This window comes from Simochromis diagramma, unplaced genomic scaffold, assembly GCF_900408965.1.
Source record: "Simochromis diagramma unplaced genomic scaffold, fSimDia1.1 OVJJ01000361.1, whole genome shotgun sequence".
Lineage (NCBI taxonomy): Eukaryota > Metazoa > Chordata > Actinopteri > Cichliformes > Cichlidae > Simochromis > Simochromis diagramma.
Window position 1 is genome coordinate 827,553 of NW_024386860.1, and position 22,385 is coordinate 849,937.

The 22,385-nt window shown below is 37.2% G+C and overlaps 4 protein-coding genes across 5 annotated transcripts; 3 read left to right on the forward strand and 1 right to left on the reverse strand.

Moving 5' to 3' along the window:
* The first annotated feature begins 51 nt into the window (after window positions 1-51).
* hcst (hematopoietic cell signal transducer) lies at window positions 52-7,552 on the forward strand. Its single transcript, XM_040029527.1, has 7 exons — window positions 52-91; window positions 886-957; window positions 5,192-5,330; window positions 5,811-5,890; window positions 6,074-6,094; window positions 6,308-6,442; window positions 6,670-7,552. Exons 4-7 carry the CDS (start codon window positions 5,836-5,838, stop codon window positions 6,711-6,713), a joined length of 255 nt encoding a protein of 84 aa, XP_039885461.1. The 5' UTR covers window positions 52-91; window positions 886-957; window positions 5,192-5,330; window positions 5,811-5,835; the 3' UTR covers window positions 6,714-7,552.
* Window positions 59-11,211, forward strand: LOC120732147 (transmembrane immune signaling adaptor TYROBP). The gene is made up of 7 exons (XM_040029520.1): window positions 59-91; window positions 886-957; window positions 9,933-10,237; window positions 10,350-10,370; window positions 10,464-10,607; window positions 10,709-10,776; window positions 10,898-11,211. The coding sequence occupies exons 3-7, from the start codon at window positions 10,201-10,203 to the stop codon at window positions 10,952-10,954; spliced, it is 327 nt and encodes a 108-aa protein (XP_039885454.1). The 5' UTR covers window positions 59-91; window positions 886-957; window positions 9,933-10,200; the 3' UTR covers window positions 10,955-11,211.
* On the forward strand, window positions 7,347-21,989 carry LOC120732142 (casein kinase II subunit alpha-like). 2 transcript variants are annotated; one of them, XM_040029514.1, is made up of 16 exons: window positions 7,347-7,357; window positions 15,593-15,640; window positions 16,362-16,453; window positions 16,787-16,863; window positions 17,064-17,192; window positions 17,285-17,396; window positions 17,491-17,592; window positions 17,683-17,733; window positions 17,842-17,901; window positions 18,013-18,096; window positions 18,209-18,319; window positions 18,434-18,535; window positions 19,913-20,013; window positions 20,106-20,254; window positions 20,357-20,446; window positions 21,137-21,989. In XM_040029514.1, exons 5-16 carry the CDS (start codon window positions 17,092-17,094, stop codon window positions 21,250-21,252), a joined length of 1,179 nt encoding a protein of 392 aa, XP_039885448.1. In that variant the 5' UTR covers window positions 7,347-7,357; window positions 15,593-15,640; window positions 16,362-16,453; window positions 16,787-16,863; window positions 17,064-17,091; the 3' UTR covers window positions 21,253-21,989. The 2 variants fall into 2 exon arrangements, with proteins under 2 accessions (XP_039885448.1, XP_039885449.1); XM_040029515.1 differs by lacking the exons at window positions 7,347-7,357; window positions 15,593-15,640 and adding an exon at window positions 15,679-16,235.
* Window positions 11,095-14,924, reverse strand: LOC120732145. Its single transcript, XM_040029519.1, has 12 exons — window positions 14,778-14,924; window positions 13,485-13,585; window positions 13,284-13,345; window positions 13,183-13,200; window positions 13,033-13,080; window positions 12,833-12,880; window positions 12,651-12,701; window positions 12,524-12,562; window positions 12,017-12,415; window positions 11,894-11,932; window positions 11,721-11,792; window positions 11,095-11,524 (listed from the first exon to the last, which is right to left on the reverse strand). The coding sequence occupies exons 2-11, from the start codon at window positions 13,490-13,492 to the stop codon at window positions 11,734-11,736; spliced, it is 771 nt and encodes a 256-aa protein (XP_039885453.1). The 5' UTR covers window positions 13,493-13,585; window positions 14,778-14,924; the 3' UTR covers window positions 11,095-11,524; window positions 11,721-11,733.
* Window positions 21,990-22,385: the final 396 nt, after the last annotated feature.

A 22,385-nucleotide genomic window follows, 5' to 3' on the forward strand; every position in this document is an offset into this window, starting at 1 on the left:
GAGGGCAAAGCGTGAAAAGCAGAAAGAAAGAAAAAATAAAAGAATAAAAGAGCGAAGTGTGAGAACGAGCTGTGAGTTATGCGAGCAAAAGGTATGACAAGTGAATAAAGAGTTGTTTATATTTAGGCGCTGTTTCGGACAGAAGAGCGTTTATTTATAAATGGTTACCATTACTTCACCCTGCACCAGCTGAACGACTTAACCGCCTCAGGAATTAGTAATGGGTTGTCCAGTCTCGTAGTAGGCTAACAATAAACACAATCAGACATTCTGCTTATAGAGTACGTTCGCTTTTAATACTTGAAGTACATTTTGAGGACAAAAGTGAGTGACGGCGAAATACATTAGTTTTTACGTTGCGCTGAAAGCCTAAACAAGCTGGAACTCCTTGACTGTTTTGTAATTCAGTTTATAATGACACTTATGTCATGTTTCAAAAGCTCATCTCAAGTTGGTAGTTTTAGATGTGTGGAATCAAAAAGGTCGTGGAAGTGATCGCAAAAGTACAACAAGTGCCTAAATGTTAAAGTAGTAACTGACAAAGAGATAAGTGATCTGAAATTTTCAATATTGCGCTGATGCAAAACAGCGTTTGATAGAAAACTAAAGAAATATAGTAACACGTTATCTCAACCTACTGTTATCATGACTTATATAAAGTTCTAAAGATAATGAACTCCTATCAAGTTTGTTTTTATAGCCAAAAAATGTGATCTCAGCTTACAGTGAACAGAGTATTTATTATGATTTAAAATATCAATTTTCTGCCATTCTGCTGCCCGCAGTGTCAATAGAGATGCCCAGACCTTCCTTTCCAGCTCTTCTTTGTGGACTGTATGTAAACTCCATGTAAACATATTATCTTTCTCTTATCTTTGTTACCAGTATAGATAAAGTCTTACGGGAATCTCTGTGTCACCTAAAGAGAAAAACAACATCAAAACATCCAACTTGGTGGTGAGTTGTTTTTTGTTTTTTGCCAAATGACTAATATATATGTTTAGGGTTTTTTTTGCCTACTTTCTCCATAAACAATTGTCAGACAACACAGAGAGAGGTTGAACAACATAATAATGCAGAAAGATGTAAACAAGTGGAAAAAAGAGTTTAGAATATATATTTAAAGAATGTGTAATTGTGAAAAAGTGCTACTAAACAAACAATGTTAAAGGAAAAATGTGTCTCATCAGATATTTAGCTGTGGGTTTAGTTATTTTTGAAAGGTTTGGATATTCCATTTGTGTGCTTGCTGTAAATATACTCTCAGATATGAACCTACCCAGAGGACTAAATACACACTTCCATATATTCAGGACTAGGGCTTGTGACCTGTACATTCATCAAAAAATCTTATAGTGACCCTAATGCTCGCCCTGTCATACATGTTCCCATTGTGGGAATTCATATTAAACAATTCTCAAATAATTGAGCAAAAAGTGCAGTCTTGAGGCTGTCCTGAAGTCTGTGGTTTTCTGTATTATTCTCAGTCTGAGTGGGCGTCCTTAATATGATTATCATTGTCTGTAAATACAGCAGTCATGCTCACTTGCTATTCAAACCTTTTGTATGCAAAGGGCAGCTAATCAGAAGAAAATCAGCTTAAAGAGAGGGTGACCTTGAAGACAGAGGTGAAAAAGCCAGTTTAAGACAAAGGTTGAACCTCGGAGCGCAGTATGAAATATGTAAAGGAATAAGATAACATAAATAAGGATTATTTTAATCTGTGAATCATGCAGACCTACTCTAGTCAGATCCAAAACTGTAAATGGCAAGCTGAAAATGAATGTAATGGGTAAACTTCAAGCTTTTGCATCTCTTGTATGTGTGAGAATTCTGTGATTTAGGTTTTTTCCATTTAGAAAAAGAAGAAAGAAGCAGAAAGGATCAAAAACAATGAATGGAAGAAAGTCAGATACAAAAGAAAAAGGACTGTACTGTCTAGTGATTATAATACAAATATATACCGTGTTGGAAATATTTACTTATCTATATACTATAGATATATATCTTCAGATGTTTAGTTTATATCCAGTAGGCATAGTTAATGCATACAGTGGACACAGTTTAACAATAAGCCCATCCAGCTTTAACTGTCTGTGCAGCAGTCCCAAGTTTAGTCTTCATTCTATTAGATGACTCTGGACCCTGATGACTTTTTGTTGCTGAAAGCTCTGTTTAGTTCAAGGAACAACTCAGACTTGAAAGGGCAGATAAAAGAAGGGAAACTACACAAGATGTTTTCTGTGTTTAGTATATCAGGCTGTGGTCATCCACAGCCCAGCCCAAAGCCTAACCAAGAGTTCTGGCTCCACCTCTCAGTAAATTCTCCAGATGGTTTGATCTATATTCTACATCCCACATTTGCTCTGCTAATGCCAGTATACCTGTACACATAACTACTGGAAATACCTCAGGTCTGCCACACGCTCAGCTACACTTTTCCTAGTAAGAAAGAAAACTAATAAGCTTCTTTCAGAGAAAGTTATGCATCATTCTTCAGAGAATCTTTTCAGGGTAAACAATCAACCTCTGGGGACTTCTTCTCATGTTTTAGTAGCAACTATTTACAGGGCTCCAAAATTATGTTAAAAGTATTTTTTTTCAACTATTTAAAGATATGGGGATTTTAAAGATTTTAACTTACTTGCTTAGTCATACTTATGTTATTAGATTAAGTCACAGTAACTATGTAACCATCAAAGATATGGCAGTTCTTTGATGTCCCCTTATCTTCACATATTCAGAAGAGATAAGTGTCTACAAATAACAGTATTCTTCTTAAGGAGGCTATTTAAAGGATAATGAGAATCTGTAGTTAATTTGCTGAATAATATCTTTAATGCTAAACATAATAGATATACACTCAGTGGCCACAATATTAGTTACACCCAAATCACCTGCTCATTAATACAAATATCAAAATTAGCCAATCACACAAAAGCAACTCAGTGACATGGACATGGTCAAGACTGTCTGAAGTTAATACTGAGCATAAGAATGGGGAAGGTAAGTGACTTAAATGACGCTGACTATGGCACAGTCGCTGGTGCCATACTGACTGATCTGAGTATTTCAGAAACTGCTGATGCACTGGGATTTTCCCACACAACCATCTCTAGGGTTTACAGAGAATGGTCCAAAAAAAGAACATGTCCAGTGAGTGGTAGTGAACATGTCTTGTTCATGCCAGAGGTCAGTGGCGAAAGTAAATCAAATCACAACAGTTTTCAACTGAGCTACAGAAGAGCATCTCTGAACACACATGTCGAATCTTAAAGCAGATGGGCTGCAACAGCAGAAGACCACACAGGGTGCCACTCACACAGCTAAGAACAGGAAACTGAGGCTACAGGTTACACAGGCTCACCGAACATGGACAACAGAAAACTGTAAAAACATTGCCTGTGATTTCTGCTGCAACATTTTGATGGCGGGGTCACCACCATCCTGCTTTGTATCAGTCGTTCTGGTGGGTGGTGTTGGTGTAATGATGCTGAGGTTGTTTTCTTGGCACACTTTCAGACCTTTAGTATCAATAGACACTGTTTAAACACCACAGCATAACCTGAGTATTTTTGCTTACCTTAATGACTGCTGTAGCCATCTTCTGATGGCTGCTTGGAGCAGGAAAATACACTATGTCACAAAGCATAAATGATCTCAAACTAGTTTATTGATCATGAGAATGAGTTCACTTTTCTCAAATGGTCATTATGGATTTGCAGCTAACAAAATCTGCAGCAACTGTGTGATGTTATCATGTCAATATGGACCAAAATCTCTCAGGAATGTTTCTAGCTTGTTGAATCAGTGTCATGAATAATTAGAGCACTTCTGAAGGCAAAAGGAGGTCCAACCTGATACTAGCAAAGTGTACCTAATGAAGTGGCTAGTGGATCGCTTTACTAAAATAGTAACCAACAAACCCAAAGTATTTTAAGACTCAAATGTTGAACTATGTTGTTTTATTATATTATATGTTGCTTCACATCAAGACGGTTCTGAGTCTGCTGGCATGTTCTCCCCATACTCTGGTTACTATGGTTTCCTCAGTCCAAAGTCTAGAAATTACTTGGATTAAGTTAATTGGTGATTCCAAATACCCATTGGGATCATTTGGATAATTGCCCATTCAAATCAACCATGAATTGGATAAGCAGAAGAGAATGGATGGATATTAATTAGAATAGAAGGAAAAAGTGGAAGTACAAATTTCAGACCAATAATAAATATCAATGAAGAAATGTAATGCTAAATTAAATAAAACAGGGAAGTGTTTTTTTCCCCTTCTAACATTATAGATGTGGTAAAAGCAGTACTCTGTGCTTTTCACAATCCTAACCTATAAGGTAACTAACCTCACCCACAGGTTGTACATTCACTGCTTTTGTGGCTACAAAGCTTGTTTACAGAAGAGACAACAAGAAAGCAGTCGTAGCCATGTGTGCATCAATGTGCACCTTTATTTTTCTGTGGTCTTTTAACTGTTTTACTTCAATTTAAGTGTTTATTCTTGCTATTTCTCCTTTATGTTTTCTGCTTATTTATTGATCTTGCTCTAACAGATGAGCTTGGTCATTCTATGAGAAGGCCTGCAGCTCCCTCTGCTGTTGTACAGCTAGAATATAGCAGGTGGCAGTGCAATATTGCTGACCTGAACCAAAACCAAAGTCAAACCGCACTGAACAAAATACAAGATTTATTTTGCAACCACTGGATAAAATGTGTAAACAAAGAATTTTACAAAACTCAAAATCTGAATCACTGGAAGAAGGGATTCAGTGAAATGTATTTATTACTTTTAGTTATTCAAATGAATCCTGAAATATCATTTTACGATTATATACATATTAAATAAAATATAACTTTTCTTTTCTTTTTTCTTTTCTGGATTTTAGGAGTAGCCAAGAGTTATGTTGTAAGCATCAGCAGTGGTGACATTTAACAACCCACAGTTTCTGTCAGTGTGAACGCTGACAGCAACAACATTTGAAAAAAACAGAAACCCAAAACCACATTCAGCAGCTACAACAGCTAACAGCAGCAATGGACTGTAGTAAATAAATAAAACTGATTCCCACATTCTTCCTTTCAACATTGGATATATTGTGGGTTTTTTGGAAACAATGTTGTACTCCGTTAAATACAGATTCACTCTGTCAGAGCTCAACTGTTATTAAATAATCTGTAGTGGAGACAAGCTTGCAGACGGTGCTTCAGCCCACCAAAGGAAGTTAGAAAGTTTGACGTCAGAGATGTCAGAGGAGAAAACGAATAGGAAGTCACACCATGTTTTGGATAGCAGAAGGCAGATCAGCAAACCAGAGAAGGGTACGTTTTTTTTGGACTCCCATTTATTTCTCTTCATCATCATTTTTAATTTTAAAGATTTAATCTGTCAGAATGTTTTTATTCGGTTAGATTATTCGAGGAAAGGTTGGATTTATAAAGTTGTGAACAGGAAATGTTTGCATATGAAATGCAGTTGCTTGAGCTAAATCTTTTTGTTTTTTGTTTTTTAAATAATTGTAATGATTTAGACATATGTTAACATTTTCTGAATTTTTCATTTACTAATTTTATCTCTATCGCTTTGTAACTACCCACACAGTCCATCATGTCTCGTTGTGATGTAGAGTATACAAAAGAGTTCAAGCCTACAGTTCTGAGACATTTCAGATGTTCTGTCCTTAATACAAAAATTAAAATGTATCAAAATTCGAAGAATAGATACTGTAACATGAACTTTATTCTCCACATCTTTGGAACATGTAATATAGGACAATGTTTGGTCTCTTCTTGTCTTTCAGATAGAACATAACTGAGCCGACCTTCATGGCGATGGCAAATAACAAATTCCTCACCGTTGTCCTATTTGGTCTTTTTTTCAGTAAGGATGATTTAATAGTATTTCTCTTTTCTTTTTGTACACACACTCAAAATGAAGGTGGTCTTACACAGGAAAGTAAAACCACAAGCTGCTGTGCATGACGGAAACTTAACTGACTTGTTAGAGGAGCTTAAAGTAAGTTTCAACTAACATATCCCTCTTTGTTCCCTTTCTTTCTCTAAGGCCTTGCTCCAGCACTTGCTGGTAAGTATCAAAAAAGATGATGTGTCAACTTCCTAAATGCATTTTAAAAAAATGAATCTTAATGTTGAGAAAAAAAAATAAAAATAAAAGTAAATGCAGAACTAGGCAACCAGTGGTGATGACTCAGTTTTTCTCTACATCTCTTGGGTTTTTTTCTTTCTTCCCACTCCATTTCTGTCTAACTGTCTGTTTCTCACTTTTTGTATTTACCAGACAGCACAGTGTCTTGCTATAGGATTGAGCCAGGAACAATAGCAGGCATCATCTGTGCAGATGTGGTTCTGACCCTTATTATTGTCGTTGTAACATACCGATGTGCCAGTTTTCGGCGTCAAAAGATAGATAATGGTAAGATGACGGTGAAGGGCTCGCCGGTCCCTGGGAGCCCTTTTATTTTATCACGTTGGATTTCTTTTTTTCTTTCATATTCACCTATAAGACTGTTTCTCAACTATATTTTTACTATATTCATCAAACTGACTTCTTCTGTTATGTGTGATTTTAGCATCAAGTGTATATACTTTCAACTAATAGCTTTTCTCCATTGTGCTGTCTCTTGTCTGATTTCTTCACAGCTCACAAAGTGTATATGAATGTCCGGGCCAACTGCAAGAGCTAAAAGGATGGTGCAGTGCATGAAAACACTTTCAACTTTCTTGTAGAAAACTGTTTACTTTTTTTTAAAGAAATCTTCTCTGAAAATTAATTATACAAAAAAATCTTTAACTATTACATTTTAAGTTGAACACATTGTTTTACACATTTTATATCTTACTTCTTAGCTAATTGTACTTAGACTTCAACCTGTTAATTCATACTACAAAAAATAAATAAAAGAGTCTCATAAATGGGATTTCATACTCATACAATGTGGACTGTGATTTTAAATATGTTACAAAGTTAGATAAGATGTGTTTCAGTTTATTTAGTAGAGACTTTGAAAAAGGCAGTCCAGTTTTATCTTTATAGTACCATTTCACAGCAACAGTTGCCTCAAGGTACTGTTTATTGTAAAATAAGGACCCTACAATAGTACTGCATTTTAATAATATTAATTGTGTGTGATAATAATAATTGCATATGGTTAACATTCAAATACACTGTTAAAAACTATCAAGGAAACATTTGAGCAATCTTAACTTTAATTTTTGCTCTGATTTCGTATAATCAGCCCTTTAAGCATTGTTACAGCATTTTGATTACAAAAAAATAATATACAAGGATTCCAACTTGAGTATTTTATTCACGGACATCAGATGTGTGGTTTAAATCTTCCTTTAATATTTTTCAGCAGTGTTATTTAATGTTAATTTAACGCAAACTATCGAAATAGTTTAACCGGAACATGGAGATGTTGTGCAAATGTTCATATTATATTTACAAACTGTAAAATGTATAAAAAGTAATGCTAAAAAAAAAATGTCCACTTTAGCACATTAATAAAAGAAAGCTAAAACATTCTTGTGTCTGGTAAGTTTTTCTTTTTTAAAGATGGAGGAATATTTCATCTTCAGACATGTTCACAGATTTATATGGTTTTTAGCCAGTTAACTTAGTCTTGTTTTTCTACATTGTATAGCTTCACAGATTGTTCGGTTGCTCATTACATTCTGTTTGTTTCTCGCTTTCATCTACTTGGTCATCCTGTAGCTGACATTTAAGACCTGATTAGATTTCAGACATGTAGGACATGATGATTAGATTTGGAGCGTGGTTCCGCTGTGTGGTTAACATGGCTCCACTTTGTCCTTTCAGGCAAACACAGAATGAAAAATGCTAACCAAAGTGATTTCATATCTCTTTACTTATGTGTCTGATCTCAAGTACACAGTGTGCTTGATTGATGTACAGTGTGTCCTTTCAACCGTCTCTTATTACCTTGTGAGTCATTTACTTTCACAGTTTTGTGGATGATGTCAACTTTTAAAGCTAAACTTCCGGTGATATGTAGCAAATATGCCTTGCTGCCTGTTTCTTTGTTAATTAACAGAAAATGTTACACAACGCAACATTTCCCTGTTAATCTGTGTTTGTGTAAAAAAAAGTGTATTTGAAATTATTTTTATATTTTATATTTTATTTATTTTGTTTTATATTTTAAAAACAGTCTTCCAAGTAATTAATTTCTAAGTAATTGAATAAAGGTCAAGAGTGTCACCTAATAAGACATCAGTTCAGGTTTATGCTCTGAGCCACCTGATCATCACTATGTCTCCACTTCATTGGGCTCACATGTCACCTGTCACCCCCATTTATCAGACATTACTTTTGGTGGGGAACTCTACAAAGTGATGTTAAAGGCTATAAAGTTGCCTGTTCCACCAGTGCACAAAACAAAAGCAGCACTCAATGACCATCAATGACCATCAGGTTTACTTCAACCACTAACCACCCCCATAGACCTTGGTCACATATAACTTTAGACTTTGCTACCAGCGAGCCCGTTTCCTCCAGTCCGTAATTCTCCCTGCAGTTGACAGGTTCTCCAAGTCAGGCCATTTTGTCTCTCTGGACAAACTCTCCTCTGCCTCCGAAAACGCCAAGCTCTTTGTGGATCATGTTTTCAGACTCCACAGACTCCATAAGGTCTCTGACAGAGGTCCTCAGTTCACTTCAGAGGTCTGGAAGACCTTCTGCACCTCCCTGGGAGCCAAAGTAAGCCTTAGCACTGGCTATCCAATGGTCAAACCGAAAGTTGTCGACATGTTTGGACCTGGACTCTGGAAGCATTACTAAGGACCGCTGATGGACAGCGCTGCTACGGGGATCGGCTGAGAAGACCAAACCCCAAGTATGCACCAGGGCTTGCTGCCAGAGACATTCCTCTCAAATCACGCAAGCTAGCTCCATGCTATATTGGATCATATGAAGTCAACACCTCCATGTTTTGCTCACCTCCCATCCATTGACAGCAATCAGCGAGGCAATAGCTAAGCGCAGTCATCCACTCTCCGCCAGTTTGTCAGCTACCTCATGGTGGTAACCAGGCCTCATTGCTTCGTATATTTATGTCTATGCTCTTTACTTGCCTTGATTTCCTTGTGCCTTCAGTTTCTGACATGACACCGCATAACTCGTGTGCAGCTCAAGTTTTGGCTACCCTCCTCAGAGCTCCATGCTCTCCTCCTGCAAATAAGACCGCAAATTCAGTGTTCACCTTTTCCCCAGTAATTGCTCTCCCCACTCAACACCTAACTTAGTTCTCCCTCTGTTTCAATGCCTTCATGTCAGACACTCACACTATGTTCTTAAATCTGTAAAGTGAAAGTAAATACAAAACTTCAAGGATGTTTCACTGATAATTATCAGAAACAGTCAAAATGCTTGAATTTGTCTTGCAAAATAGTGATACTGAAAACATGAAAAACACAAGTCTTGTTTTAATGTTCATACACTCACTGATTCTGAATTTGTGCTCAATATATCACTGGGTGTCCTGAAACGCAGCACCCAGTTGCTACTAACCCTCTTAATTACTACGGGAACAGTAATGTGTATATTTGGTTAAATGTGGGAATCTGCGTGACAATAACAGTGAAGCTTTCATTTTTACAGACAGTACACCCGACTTATAGTTAAACCGGTGGTTTTAAAGCGGCTCAGAGACTAGGTAGCTCTTACTGTGGCCAACCGCTCGCACTAAACCACAGGTCATGCGGAAACGCTCTATACAGAGATACCATCACACGTATTTCTGCAGAAACTGAAGGTGTAATGAAACTGACCTCACACAGCTCCTTATCTTTGCCTAGCCTAGATTTTATTTTTATGAAAACATCGCTAAAAATTAAAATTAAAATAAATTAAAGGATTAAAGTCAAATATTTTCTTTTTATAGAGCAGCATTCCTCACAAAAATGTGGCAAAAACAGAACCACCAGCTTCCTCTTCTCTGAGTGGACTCACTTCTCCTCCTGCTATCAGAGTCATATGCTCACGAATCCTGACACCCTGACAACACTCCCTGTGGACAGCCCTTTACCAGAGAACCTTTCTACCTTTCGATATCTAGGTGCGAGAGCCTAGCGAAAGAGAACAGAAGGACCGGAGGCTCTCACCCTCCTTGTCTCATTTCCTCTTAGACCAGAAACCAAAAACTTTAGAAGATGTCTGATGCTCTCTGTATTGTGGGTTCGTTGTTTGGTGAGTAGCGTATACTTTGGTTTTGAACATCTATAGCAATGGTAGCAAAGGAACACAGGACTACCCTCGATTCTTTTTATAACCTGAGGTTCGTTTATTCTTTTTCTCGCAGGCTCATCAGAAGGACAGCAAGGTATCTAGCTTCAACTCTTTGCTCGTGAATGATGTGTGTGTTTGGCTTTTGTATTTCAATCATATGTTGTTGGGGTTTTTTTTGTTTTAACAGAATGTGGTTCCTGTTACCTGATAAACATGGAATCTGTAATAGGCATTATTGCCTCTGACATCATCTTGACCATCTTCATCACTATTTCTGTATTTTGCTTTGCGACTCATCAGAGGAGAAAGAGGGAATGGGAATCACACAGTGGTGAGCACTGTATTTGTGTGCCTTTCTTTACATGTGTATGTTTGCCCTAGTGGTGTTATGCCAAATGGGCATTAACCTGACACTTCTAAATCTCCTATCAGGCAAAAGAAGTGTACCATCATCAATTTCAAAGAAAATGGCAACAGAGGTCACAGAATCTCCATACCAGGTGATGTATAGACTCTTTTAAAAATAAAAAATGACTAACTAAAAACACACTTGAAACAAAACAATACATATAATGTATATTATACGTATTACAATGATGCATTGCTTTGACTTTTCTGTAGGAGTTACATGGAGTCCAGTCAGATGTTTACAGTGAACTTCGGCACTATAGGAAATGACTGAATAACATAAAAAGTATCAAAGTGCTGACAGTGTCCTGTTTGTAATTAGTTCCACAATGTAAAATATAAACTAAGATTTGTCACATTTACTCGCAAATAATTTGTTTATTCTGCATTAATTGATTGATGTTGTATTCAGTGAGTACTGCCTGGCACTAAATGTAATCGTTGCTGCTTCACGTTCCTGTTTTAGGCTGTTTTATGATATGTATTTGTATCTAACTAATAATAAATGAAACTACATTTTAAAACCAGATTTTTGGCTCAGACAGATCCTGTCAAGTCTTCAAAAGTAATTGCATTGCTTCATTTATGATTTAATTGATGTTGGCTTTATTTTCCATCACACTCTGACAGCTTACACCAACACACCCAGCACAGGTTAAATCAAAACATATTTATTTTTTACATTTGTTTGTTTGATCAGAGAACAAAAAACGTGTGCTGAAAATCTAATTTTGGATAGAAAAAGTCCCTGCAGCATCCGGATGTGGAAGCAAACTGTCTTGAGTTGAGTCTCCTGAGTCAACAGACAGTGATCCGTGATTCATAAGGAAGACATGCAATCTGAAAATAGAGAGGAAAAATGTTAAAACTGCAATCAGAACATGTGGAACACAAGCCAGATATAGAAAACTGGTTCATCTTAAGTGAAGGAAATGTGAGGAATTAAGTCGGGCGATGTGGCATCAGTGGTTTTCTAAGTCAGGTTGGTTACTTGGAGTTATACTTGAAATGTGATTCAAATCCAGAGGAAACTGACCTCTGTGTGCTCATCAAGCGACATGGCTCTTGGATGGAATGGGCAAGCTGCTGGGCCTGTGCTCTTGTGGGACTAAAGCAAAGAAAAGATAGGATCACAAACACTGATATAACCCTCTGGAAACAGTCACTGTGTGCATTACATTAGTAATTAAGAGAACAACAAATTCTTACCAACTGGATAGGTTTCAGAGCTCATATATTCTCTGGTTTCTGTGGGAATATTAACAATTGTATAGCTTTTTTATTTCTCACAGCATAACTCCTGGAAATATGTCATACAGAATATGGTCTTACCATCATAGTCCGTTTGTTTATTGGTGCTGACTCCAGCCAGGCTGTTACTGCTGTCTTCCAAACTATCCCAATTTGGCCTTTCTCTGATTTGGCCATGGACCAACATACCACTCATCCCATTAACTTTTCCTCGTGTGGCCCACCTTTGGAGATTGGTGCTTTGACCGCCACCCTCCCAAGCATTTGTTATCCCTCCTTCCTCACTGTCTCTGCTTGCTTGGAGTTCTACTTGAATCAAACTATGCTCCCTGCTCCCATGGTCCTGAACCAGGCTGCTGGTCATATCCATCGCTGCCATACCGTCTTTGCCCACTACAGTCACCTTCCTTGACGGAGCCTCATTTTTTGCCACAGCTCCGGGAATCATGATCTCATCGCTGTCAAGGTCTTTGGATACATCTAGGAAGAATGGAAGTCATTGCTATGCCATCTGAATCACCACATTCACCGCACTGATACAGACAGTTTGATTCAATTGGCTAATAATTTTGATTAAAAGCACTGCACCTCTGCTTTCATCTCCATTTTTGTCAAACGCATCAGGTTCTGAAATATTAGAAAATATCTTTGTTTACTGATATAGCATTACATTCTTTTTTACTAAATTTGCACATCATCCAAATTGCTCACGTACCTGAACATCTGTTGGTTTCAGAGCTCTCTGTAGATTTGGCATCTGACATATCTGTGAATGAATTTTTAGCCATTTATTGAAAAAGTAATTGTGCTTTTTTGTTTGTTTGAGTTCTTTTGTTTTGTTCAGTGTGTTTTTAGATGCTCTTTAAAAATGAAAAAGGAAACAACAAAAAAGTGTACCGTCTGAGTCTTGCTTATTCACAGTGCCACATAGAGGGGTCCTTTGTGCTGCATTAAACAATCAAAAGTAAACAACAAAAACAGCACAATTACTAGAAATGTTTCTGTTCTCTTTAATACACTCCGGATTATTTTTATAGAGAACCAAAAGTAATTTGAGGATGTGAGTACATCTGAAAGCTACATTTGGAAGCACTGACCTGTGACGGCTGCAGGTGTGGTCCTTTCTGTAGTAAGTGCTAGTGCATCTACAAATTTGCAATGAACAAGTCTTGTGATCATTTCAAACAACGATACAAGCATTGTTTAGCGACATGAATAGTTCTTACCATGTAGAAAGCTTAACACACCTTCTTTTGGGGATTGCCCTGTTAGACAGATTTGAATTTTATTACAAAATTAACAGTTTCCTGAACAATATTTAATTATTTACTCTCTTTCAATGGTTTACCTTTGATAGAAGCTGCCACCACCATATCTGCAAACGGAAGCAGGAGCAGGCAACACAAGAGGCTGAAAAAATTATTCAAGATTTCAGTTAAAAAATATATACTTATATCAAAACTAATGCAATATCTCATTTGTGGCTAGTACATGAAAATAGCTTTAATTACAGAAGTTTAAAATGCAAAATAAATCCATCCAGACTTACATCTTCATTGCTGACTTTGGGTCCTGGGTCTGTCCACTGTTGGTCAGTAAGGGTGCAGTTAGGTGGCTTTTATGTGCTGCTGCTTTGTCTCGCTTTGTGACCTTTAATAGGCCTTGCCTTAGTTAATTATAGATTCTCACAAGAAGTATCAAATTGAGTTTTAGTCAAAGACTGTTTCTTTGTGTTGAACAGTGCGTGAATGGCACGTAGAGGAGCAACAATTAGGTTAAAGGCTCTGATATGTTTACAAAGGCCTATTCATTTCAGTTCAGTATGACAACAATCATTCTTAACATTCACAGAAGCCACTGGTCTTCCCCTCATTTATGTGTTAATTACAGGTGGCTGGTTTTTTTCAGAGAAATGCCCCTGAGGCTATTCTATGGCCACAGAACATGTATTGTTTCTCTATTGTCCATTTATTTATTATGGTCCTACAAATGTCATGAAGAGTGCAAGATTTCAGGTGAATCTATTTAAATTGCAATTTCATATATATCCCTTCTTTCTCTAGTTCTACAGTACAACCACAATGATATTAAAAGCATGAAAATTATGTAAATCACATTTAACCCTTACATACTGTTCATAATCTATATGCTTTCACATTATGATTCAGATCAATTTTGAATTCATAGTAAAAGTTTACAACAAATTTTGAACAACAGATCAGATTAATTTAGAATATATACAAAACCTGTTCTGCATTAATAAATGAATGATTTATCCTTAAATATTGTTTCACAGATGATCAATATTTATTCAATGTTAATGAACACTTAGAGCAAAAGAATGCTTATTGCAAACTTGTCTGTGCGTTCAAAGCAGCAATAAAAGGTCAATCACACGCATGCCATTATAATCTTGTTCTGCCGCATTCCCTCCTTTAATCTCTGTTTCAATAGTTCAGAATAGATGGATTACAGTTTGTTTATTGTTAGATATTCTCTCATGTGTTATCTGCTGGTACACACATTTATATTTAGTATAGCTTTAATGATCACTCGTCTTACTATAATTCACACTTTAACTATACATTCATACAGAACTTTATTCCATAAACTTCAAGTATTTTATCTTCTTCATATTGACTGCAAATTCAGAATCCCCAATTAACCTGACAGTCTTTGGACTGTGGGAGAAAAAACCCACTCTAGATAAACTGAAGTAGATCAAGCATGCAAATTCCACACAGAGATGCCACAGCGAGCATATGAACCAGGAACCTTTTTGCACTGAGGCAACAGTGTTAACCAGTCTACCACTATGCCCACCTTATTTCAGACCTCATACCTCTGTTACTTATGATCATTCCCCCTGATGTTTTACTATGATGCTGTTTGGCGATTCCACCGTGATCCTTCAAAGACCAATAGGTCCCTTTGTCTGCAGAAACCTGGGCAAATGTGGAGGAAACACTGACTATTCATGTGATAGACAAACATGGCATGTACATTTTCACAGTTTCAAAATTCCCTAAAACTACACATTTTCCTTGATTTGACGCACATTAGTGGACCTAAAAAAAATCTCAATGAATGAAGGTCATATTTGAGTTTTATTTTCGTGTATTTTGGGTCACTTTAAGAAAAGTAATCAAATTTCAACCTTAAATGATTACATTTATTATTTAGGTATTTTCCCGATGTCAGATGTGAAAATAACAGTACTGAATTAAGTAAACCGTTTGTGATGCTCAGATAAATATAGGCATAGGCCTTGCTTAAACCCACACTGGGGAAATTCACTTGTTACAAAAGCACAAGGTACAGGAAGAAAAAATGAATTAGAGATATATTAGAAAAAAAAATAGAAACAAAATAGAAACAAAATAGAAACAAGAAAGCCAAAATACAATATTATGCACACAGTAATACATTTATTTATTTATATTCATACATTTACTTGTTTTTAACAGATGGGATGTTTTAGTCTACTTGTGGAACCGAACACTGAGTTTTACATAAACTAAAAAGCTTTAACTACAGAGACGTCCGGATCAAAGTTTCCTCCTCTAGCGAGACCTGTTGGTGGCAGACTGAGTTACAGTCTCCCTATGAAATGGAAAAGAGAGAGCGCCCCCTGCAGGAGAGGCTGTTCGCACTAAGCTCTTGATCTCGAGCATCGCCATATTGACGTCCCAACAACGCTGAGAGGTAATCGGGTTATTTAATCGCAAATATTCGTTGGTTTAGAGCTATTTGTGGGTGTTATGCACACGAGGAAAGGCTATGGATAAGTAACACAGCCGCGACGCCATTCTGCTGTTCGATCACAGTGATTCAAGGGTGTTTTTTCAAGGCGTTGTCAGCCAGTTGCCTCGCCAGCCAAGCTGGCTATTCACTCCCCTAGCTTGTTAGCTTAGCACTTTTTAGCTTTAAGAAATATATTTTTTCGAAGCTTTTTGTGAAGTTCCACTTTAATAATGGCCAATTGGAAAGTCGTTTTACTACTTTAACGCAGAATTATTATTTTCTTTCCGTTACAGACCCATAGTGTGGTCGAGAGCTTGTTGTGACTTTGTACCCGGCTTTTTTTTTTACTCTGCAGTTGGCGAAGCTAATGCTAACTAGCTTGTAAGCCAGCTGCCCGGCTATCTCTTAGCTCCACAGTAGGCCTTGTGGGGCCACAGAAGGCTTGTGCGCACATTTCACCTCTTCATCAAAGTATTAAGCGGGCAAACTGGCTCCAGCTGAACGCGTGTCTCGTAGCAGATAGATCATTTGTCGACTGGATGCTCCTCGTGTGCTCGTAAATTTGACATAACCTTAATAACGTTATATAGTGGTTGGCGTACGTTGGCTAGCACACTGCTCGTGTTTTCCTGATTGATACTGTTGATTTTAATTAACCTACATTTCTGCCCCGTTTCAACAGGAGATACTGGCTTGGTGTAGCCCCCAGTGATGACTGTATTGAACCCCGTACCTCCTGATTAGACTGGTTGGATGCCCCCATTTACCATTCAGGTTGCTCCATTTTATACGCCAGCACATTTCCACACACTAGACATCCCCGGGCTATCCTTAGTTTTGTTTAAACGTGTCTGTTTTACTTTAACAATGGCTCTGTTTTACTTAAGATATTATTACTGCTCTTCTGTAGCGTGTGGGGAAATATTCACATTTTTCTTGTGAAAGTTTTAATCAGGCTACCATTGAGAGAGTCTAAATATGTCTTAAACTTTTTGCTACACATTGCTCATCATTTCTTCCTGTAATATTTAATAAATGCCCAGAACTGGTATGGTTTTTAACAATATATCTATCTATTTTTTTTTTTGTGTCTGTTTTCCTATGTAGCTTACTTACCGTAGAGGCATTTCAGCCAACTTTGTTTCAGTTCACCTTTCACCATTGTCCTGGAGGAAACCTCCCAGGTATGCTGTGCTGTCTTATATTTCAATATTTGGCCAACATTTTATATACAAGGCTGTTTATAACAGTTGGAATGCTAAACCAGTACTCAAAAATGCTTATGTAACCATCAGTATGTATTTGTCTTGCACATTTGTGCCCCTGTGATTTTAATAGAGCTTTATTGTATAATTTCATTTGTTCTTTTTCTGTCTCATCTCAGGAGATTTAGAGAAGACCCTTTGTAGAATATGTCTGGCCCTGTTCCAAGCCGCTCTCGAGTTTACCCTGATGTAAACACACAGAGACCTCGGGAATACTGGGACTATGAGTCCCATGTTGTTGAATGGGGGTAAGGAAAAGGGGTTATTGTTGGTGACCTTGGTTTAGTTTTTTTTTTCCCTTAGGTTTTTAACTCTGACTTTTAAAAAAAATTTTCCCCAGCAACCAAGACGACTATCAGCTAGTCAGAAAACTAGGGAGAGGCAAATATAGTGAAGTGTTTGAAGCCATAAACATCACAAACAATGAAAAAGTGGTCGTCAAAATACTGAAGGTATGGATGTTTATCGATTGATTGTTGGTGGATTTCACCTTGTCACTTCAGTTGAGATTTTATAAGCCTCATGAGACCTCATCCCTGTCCATAGCCTGTCAAGAAAAAGAAAATCAAGAGAGAAATAAAGATCCTGGAGAATTTGAGGGGTGGTCCAAATATCATCTCACTGTTAGATATCGTCAAGGACCCTGTGGTAATGTTCTGTTTTTCTACTTAAAATAATTCAAGGCTTTTAAACGCGAAAGACTTTTTACAAAAACACACATTTCCCTTTTTCTTTTAGTCACGGACCCCAGCTCTGGTGTTTGAACATGTCAACAACACAGACTTCAAGGTAATGATGTTGTGTTTTTGTGGACTGCTAATTTTGAAATGTTAATCTTACTATTTTTTTTCCCCCAAACTGCCTCTAATTTGTTTTGTTTTTTTTATTCTTTTACAGCAATTGTATCAAACTCTGTCCGACTTTGACATACGGTTCTACATGTACGAAATCTTAAAGGTAAGCAGTTTTTCGTACATGTGGATTGCACCAGCTGTTCTGTTATATTGGAAACGTTAGATCAATATATATCTTTTTATTTATTTATTTTTAATTTTTTTTTAATGGCAGGCTCTGGATTACTGCCACAGTATGGGAATTATGCACAGAGACGTCAAGCCACACAATGTAATGATTGATCATGAACATAGAAAGGTATTGTATTATTATGTTGGCTATTGTCATTATCATTTGTGGTTCACACCAGCTTTGGCTTGTAGCCCGATACAGTTATTGCAGCATATTCTGACTTGTTCTTCTTGTTCAGCTCCGTCTAATCGATTGGGGTTTGGCAGAATTCTACCATCCAAACCAAGAATACAACGTGAGAGTGGCATCCAGGTACTTCAAAGGACCTGAACTGCTGGTAGACTACCAGGTGAAACTCTTTATATTACTATCTGCATGTAGAGGCAAATAAATGTCTGTGTTCAATATATAATCAAGTCAGGAAGCCACTTCAATCCAGTGCCCCTCTTTATATTATTTGTAGATGTATGACTACAGCTTGGACATGTGGAGTTTGGGTTGCATGCTCGCCAGCATGATCTTCAGGAAGGAACCTTTCTTTCATGGTCATGACAACTATGATCAGGTATGACCTTTTTTTTTTGTTTTTGTTCTTTAAATATAGTCTTGTCAGTGTGGTCAGGGACCTTATGGCCAAAATAGAGCTGCAGAGCTTTTTTTCCCCACAATACAGAGTATTTTTATTTTCTACACAGTCACACTAGTATTCTCAGAGCAGGCGCTGGTGTCATCATAACCTTGTGTGGAAAACCAGCAGCGATTGCTTCAGGGTTTGTTTATTCTTAACTTTGTGCCAGCTTGATGTATTAAATGAACCAGGAAAAAAACAAAGGGTGCAAGACGTGACGACATTTCTAAGGACGTACGTCATGACACAGTTTAATCCCGTCTGTAATGTCAGTTATGTTAGGAGCTTTGCTTATCTACACTAGGACTAAGGTCAAGATGCTAAAGTAGTCCATTAAATTGAAGCCTAGCATCAAGTCCTCTTTATTGTAACTAAATAGTTAGGATCCTTTATTGAACCTCTCTTATAAAACGTTAGTATTCCATATTTGATTATTTGTACATTTTAGCTTTCGATCACCTGCTAATGCAGTTTTCAGTTGTATTTATCAGCATTAATTCATCTAGCATAATTACATTTCTTGAATTATAATATCAAAATGCAGCGAGCAACAGATGATTCATATCAGTATTTCTTACTTACTGAAACAGTCGTAGCATTTCAAACCAGTTTAAGGGTCACAAGGTTGATTCATATACTTTCAAAGGAAAAGCTATCATAACGATGACTGTGCTACGATCAGTTAATCATTTCTCTAGATGCTCCACCCAGTTGAAGTAAACCACCATCGATAAATAGGAAACCTTTGGTCTTTGCTAATAAAAAATACTGAATCACAGTAAAAGGTTAAATTACATGTTTATTCGCGTGGGCTTTTATTTTCTGGAAATATGTGTGACTGATAGGAAAATCAACCACTGGAACTGTTTTTTTTTTTTTTTTTTTGTGTGTGTGTTTTTTTTTTGTTTGTTTGTTTTTTTGTTGGTATGATGTAGCAAATTTTCTTTCTTTTTTTTTTTTTCATCATTTTATATTTCAAGTGTTCACTTTGTACTACTTCCACTCTGTGCTCACATGTTTTTGTTTGTTTGGTTTTTTTTAAAATAAAAATAACGTCTGATTCTTAAATAATTACTATCATCAGGTTTTTAAATTATTTTCCTTTAAGCGTGCTTTGATAAGTTTTATGATTAAAAGCAGAATGAACAGAAGGAGTGTCAAACATGCCCAGTCTTAATATAACAAAATGTGTTGTCCTGTATTTGTACTCTCCCACCATTAATTATTGGTCTGTACACACCATGGTCAAACAAATGCTTCATGTAATCCAACTGCTTTTTTTATTATTATTATTTGTATTTTTTTGTTTTGCAGCTTGTGCGAATTGCGAAAGTACTTGGCACAGAGGACCTGTATGACTACATTGACAAGTACAACATTGAGCTGGATCCACGGTTCAATGACATTCTGGGAAGGTAAAAGATCATAGCTGCTTGTTCATAATAAAGCATCCATTGAGTGTTTTGGCTTATGACTAAGTCTCAATGGCCAATTTTTTTGCCTCTAGGCATTCCCGCAAAAGGTGGGAAAGGTTTGTGCACAGCGAGAACCAGCACCTAGTCAGTACAGAGGCTCTAGACTTCCTTGACAAACTGCTGCGTTACGACCATCAAGCCCGCCTCACGGCCAGAGAGGCCATGGATCATCCTTACTTCTGTAAGTCTTGTATTTCCTGTCTCTGCATGTATTGCTTTATTTGTTTTTGGGGTTTTTTTTTTTTAACATTTTGTGGTTGCTTACATACATGTTTGTTCTCAGATCCCATCGTAAAAGATCAGGGAAGAGGGGCCACTCCTGGAGGGATGGCTGCCAGCTCCACTCCAGTCAGCTCCTCAAGTATGATGGCCGGTGAGTAATCTTGTTCAAAGTGGCATGCACTTACAGACAACAGTCTTGCTAGCTGCACGATGCTTTTGCAAAGAATTATCTAGAAGATAGATGACCTCTGTTAGATATCTATAATTAGCCCTTTACTGTAAAGTAGAGGTGTGACTTTGTTGACTCTTTTTTTTTTTTTTTTTTTTTTTTTTTTTTTAAGGAGCACCTGACAGTGGCTGCAGTTAAAGTTATGCACTGGTGTTAAAAAACATTAATAAAGTACATCACCGTTTAGAGCTGTGATTTTCTGATTAGTTAATGTGGCAACATTTCTTATAGATTGCATCAGGTAACTTTGGTACATAATAATATCAGCTGCATTTAAGGCATGCTCTGCAGAAGTTGCTCATATTTACTTTTCTCAGAACGGCACCTGGACAGCTTCACACTTTTTCCTTTTGAAAATAGAAAAGTTCAGTTGAAACAAATTGAAGCAACCTAACAGCATGCGTGTGTACGAAGATGTGTACTGATTGTATATTATAACTATGGAACATTTTGAAAACACCTGTATTATTCTAGCTGGCTTGAACTTTGTGATTATGAATATTTTTACTTGTGATGTAAGATTCGGCCCATCGTGATGCCCGTTTTTTGATCTCCCTCCTTTCTGTAATTGTGCATTTTCCGGGTGATTAATGATCCTTCTTCCTTTCCTAGGCATCACCTCAATGTCCTCCACACAGCCCATGGCTAACATTGCTGGATCACCCGTCATCCCCGCCCCCAACACCCTGGCCACACAAGTCCCTGCGGCCACCGGGGCCCAGCCCTGAAGCCACTTCCTCACCCGTGTTTGTGTCCCACGGCCATGACCCACGTAGCTCTCACTACGACCCAGGGCCATGGCTTCCCCTTTTATGTTGGAAAAATAACAAAGAAGATTTAAATTGCTTTTCACATTCAGTTCTATTTTGACACCTGGACTTGACAGAAATGTATTGTTGCACCTGTCAGAATTATTAGAAATTAATTTGGGTGTGTTACTTGACAATGCTATTGTCTAGAAATCCTAATGAGATGTAGACCTGAAGAGAATGGATAATAAAAATTTATTTTGTATGTTTCAAATATACAGTCTTGCTCTTGAAACTGTTTGACGGGGATCCTGCTGTATTACACTGTGAACCTTTGACACGACTTCACGAAACAAGAGTCAGGAATCTGGCGCGCCCCACCCAACAGCGCTCGCTGGTCGCACACGATGTAACGTGCAGGAGTTGTAGGTGTTTTGAAGTTGTTAGACGCTATCGTTCTTTAATTGGACTTTTTGTAGATATTCTACAGTTACTGTCAGGTTGCATGCACCCAATGCTGAGTTTCACAGGGTCAATAGTTTGCCAATTTTATGTTACTTCACTTCTGTATGTGTATGTATGTGTTCATGTTTGTTTTTTATGAAGTCTCTTACACATGATTTTGATTATAGACAATTTTGTAACTTTTTTGTTTTATGTTGGGAGGGGTCATCACCTACAGAAAACAACTTCAAAAATAAACAATTTAAACAGGGTTTTGCAGGCCCTACATGTTATTGAATATACATCAGTACATCAGGCTGGTCATGTAGGTATGCGTCAATGAATGGAAACACAATAGTCATTGTTTACTGCAAGAAAAGTTTACTTGAATGAATATTTACACCTAATATTAGGTTTCCTTTAGATGGACTAGTGGATATAGGTGTGTTTTTAGAATGTAAGGGTTCAAAATACCTGACGGCAATCTCTGTGTGGGAAAGAACAAATGAATACATATGTAATCGCTCACACACACCCCTTGAGATTATTTCCATATTATATTTTTCTTATCATTTGTCAGATAAAATTCTCAGAACCAGGTAGAGCTGTTCGAGCTTGTCGAGGACCACGCCCCAGTGCAAGCGTGGAATAAAACAATGAATTAGGCT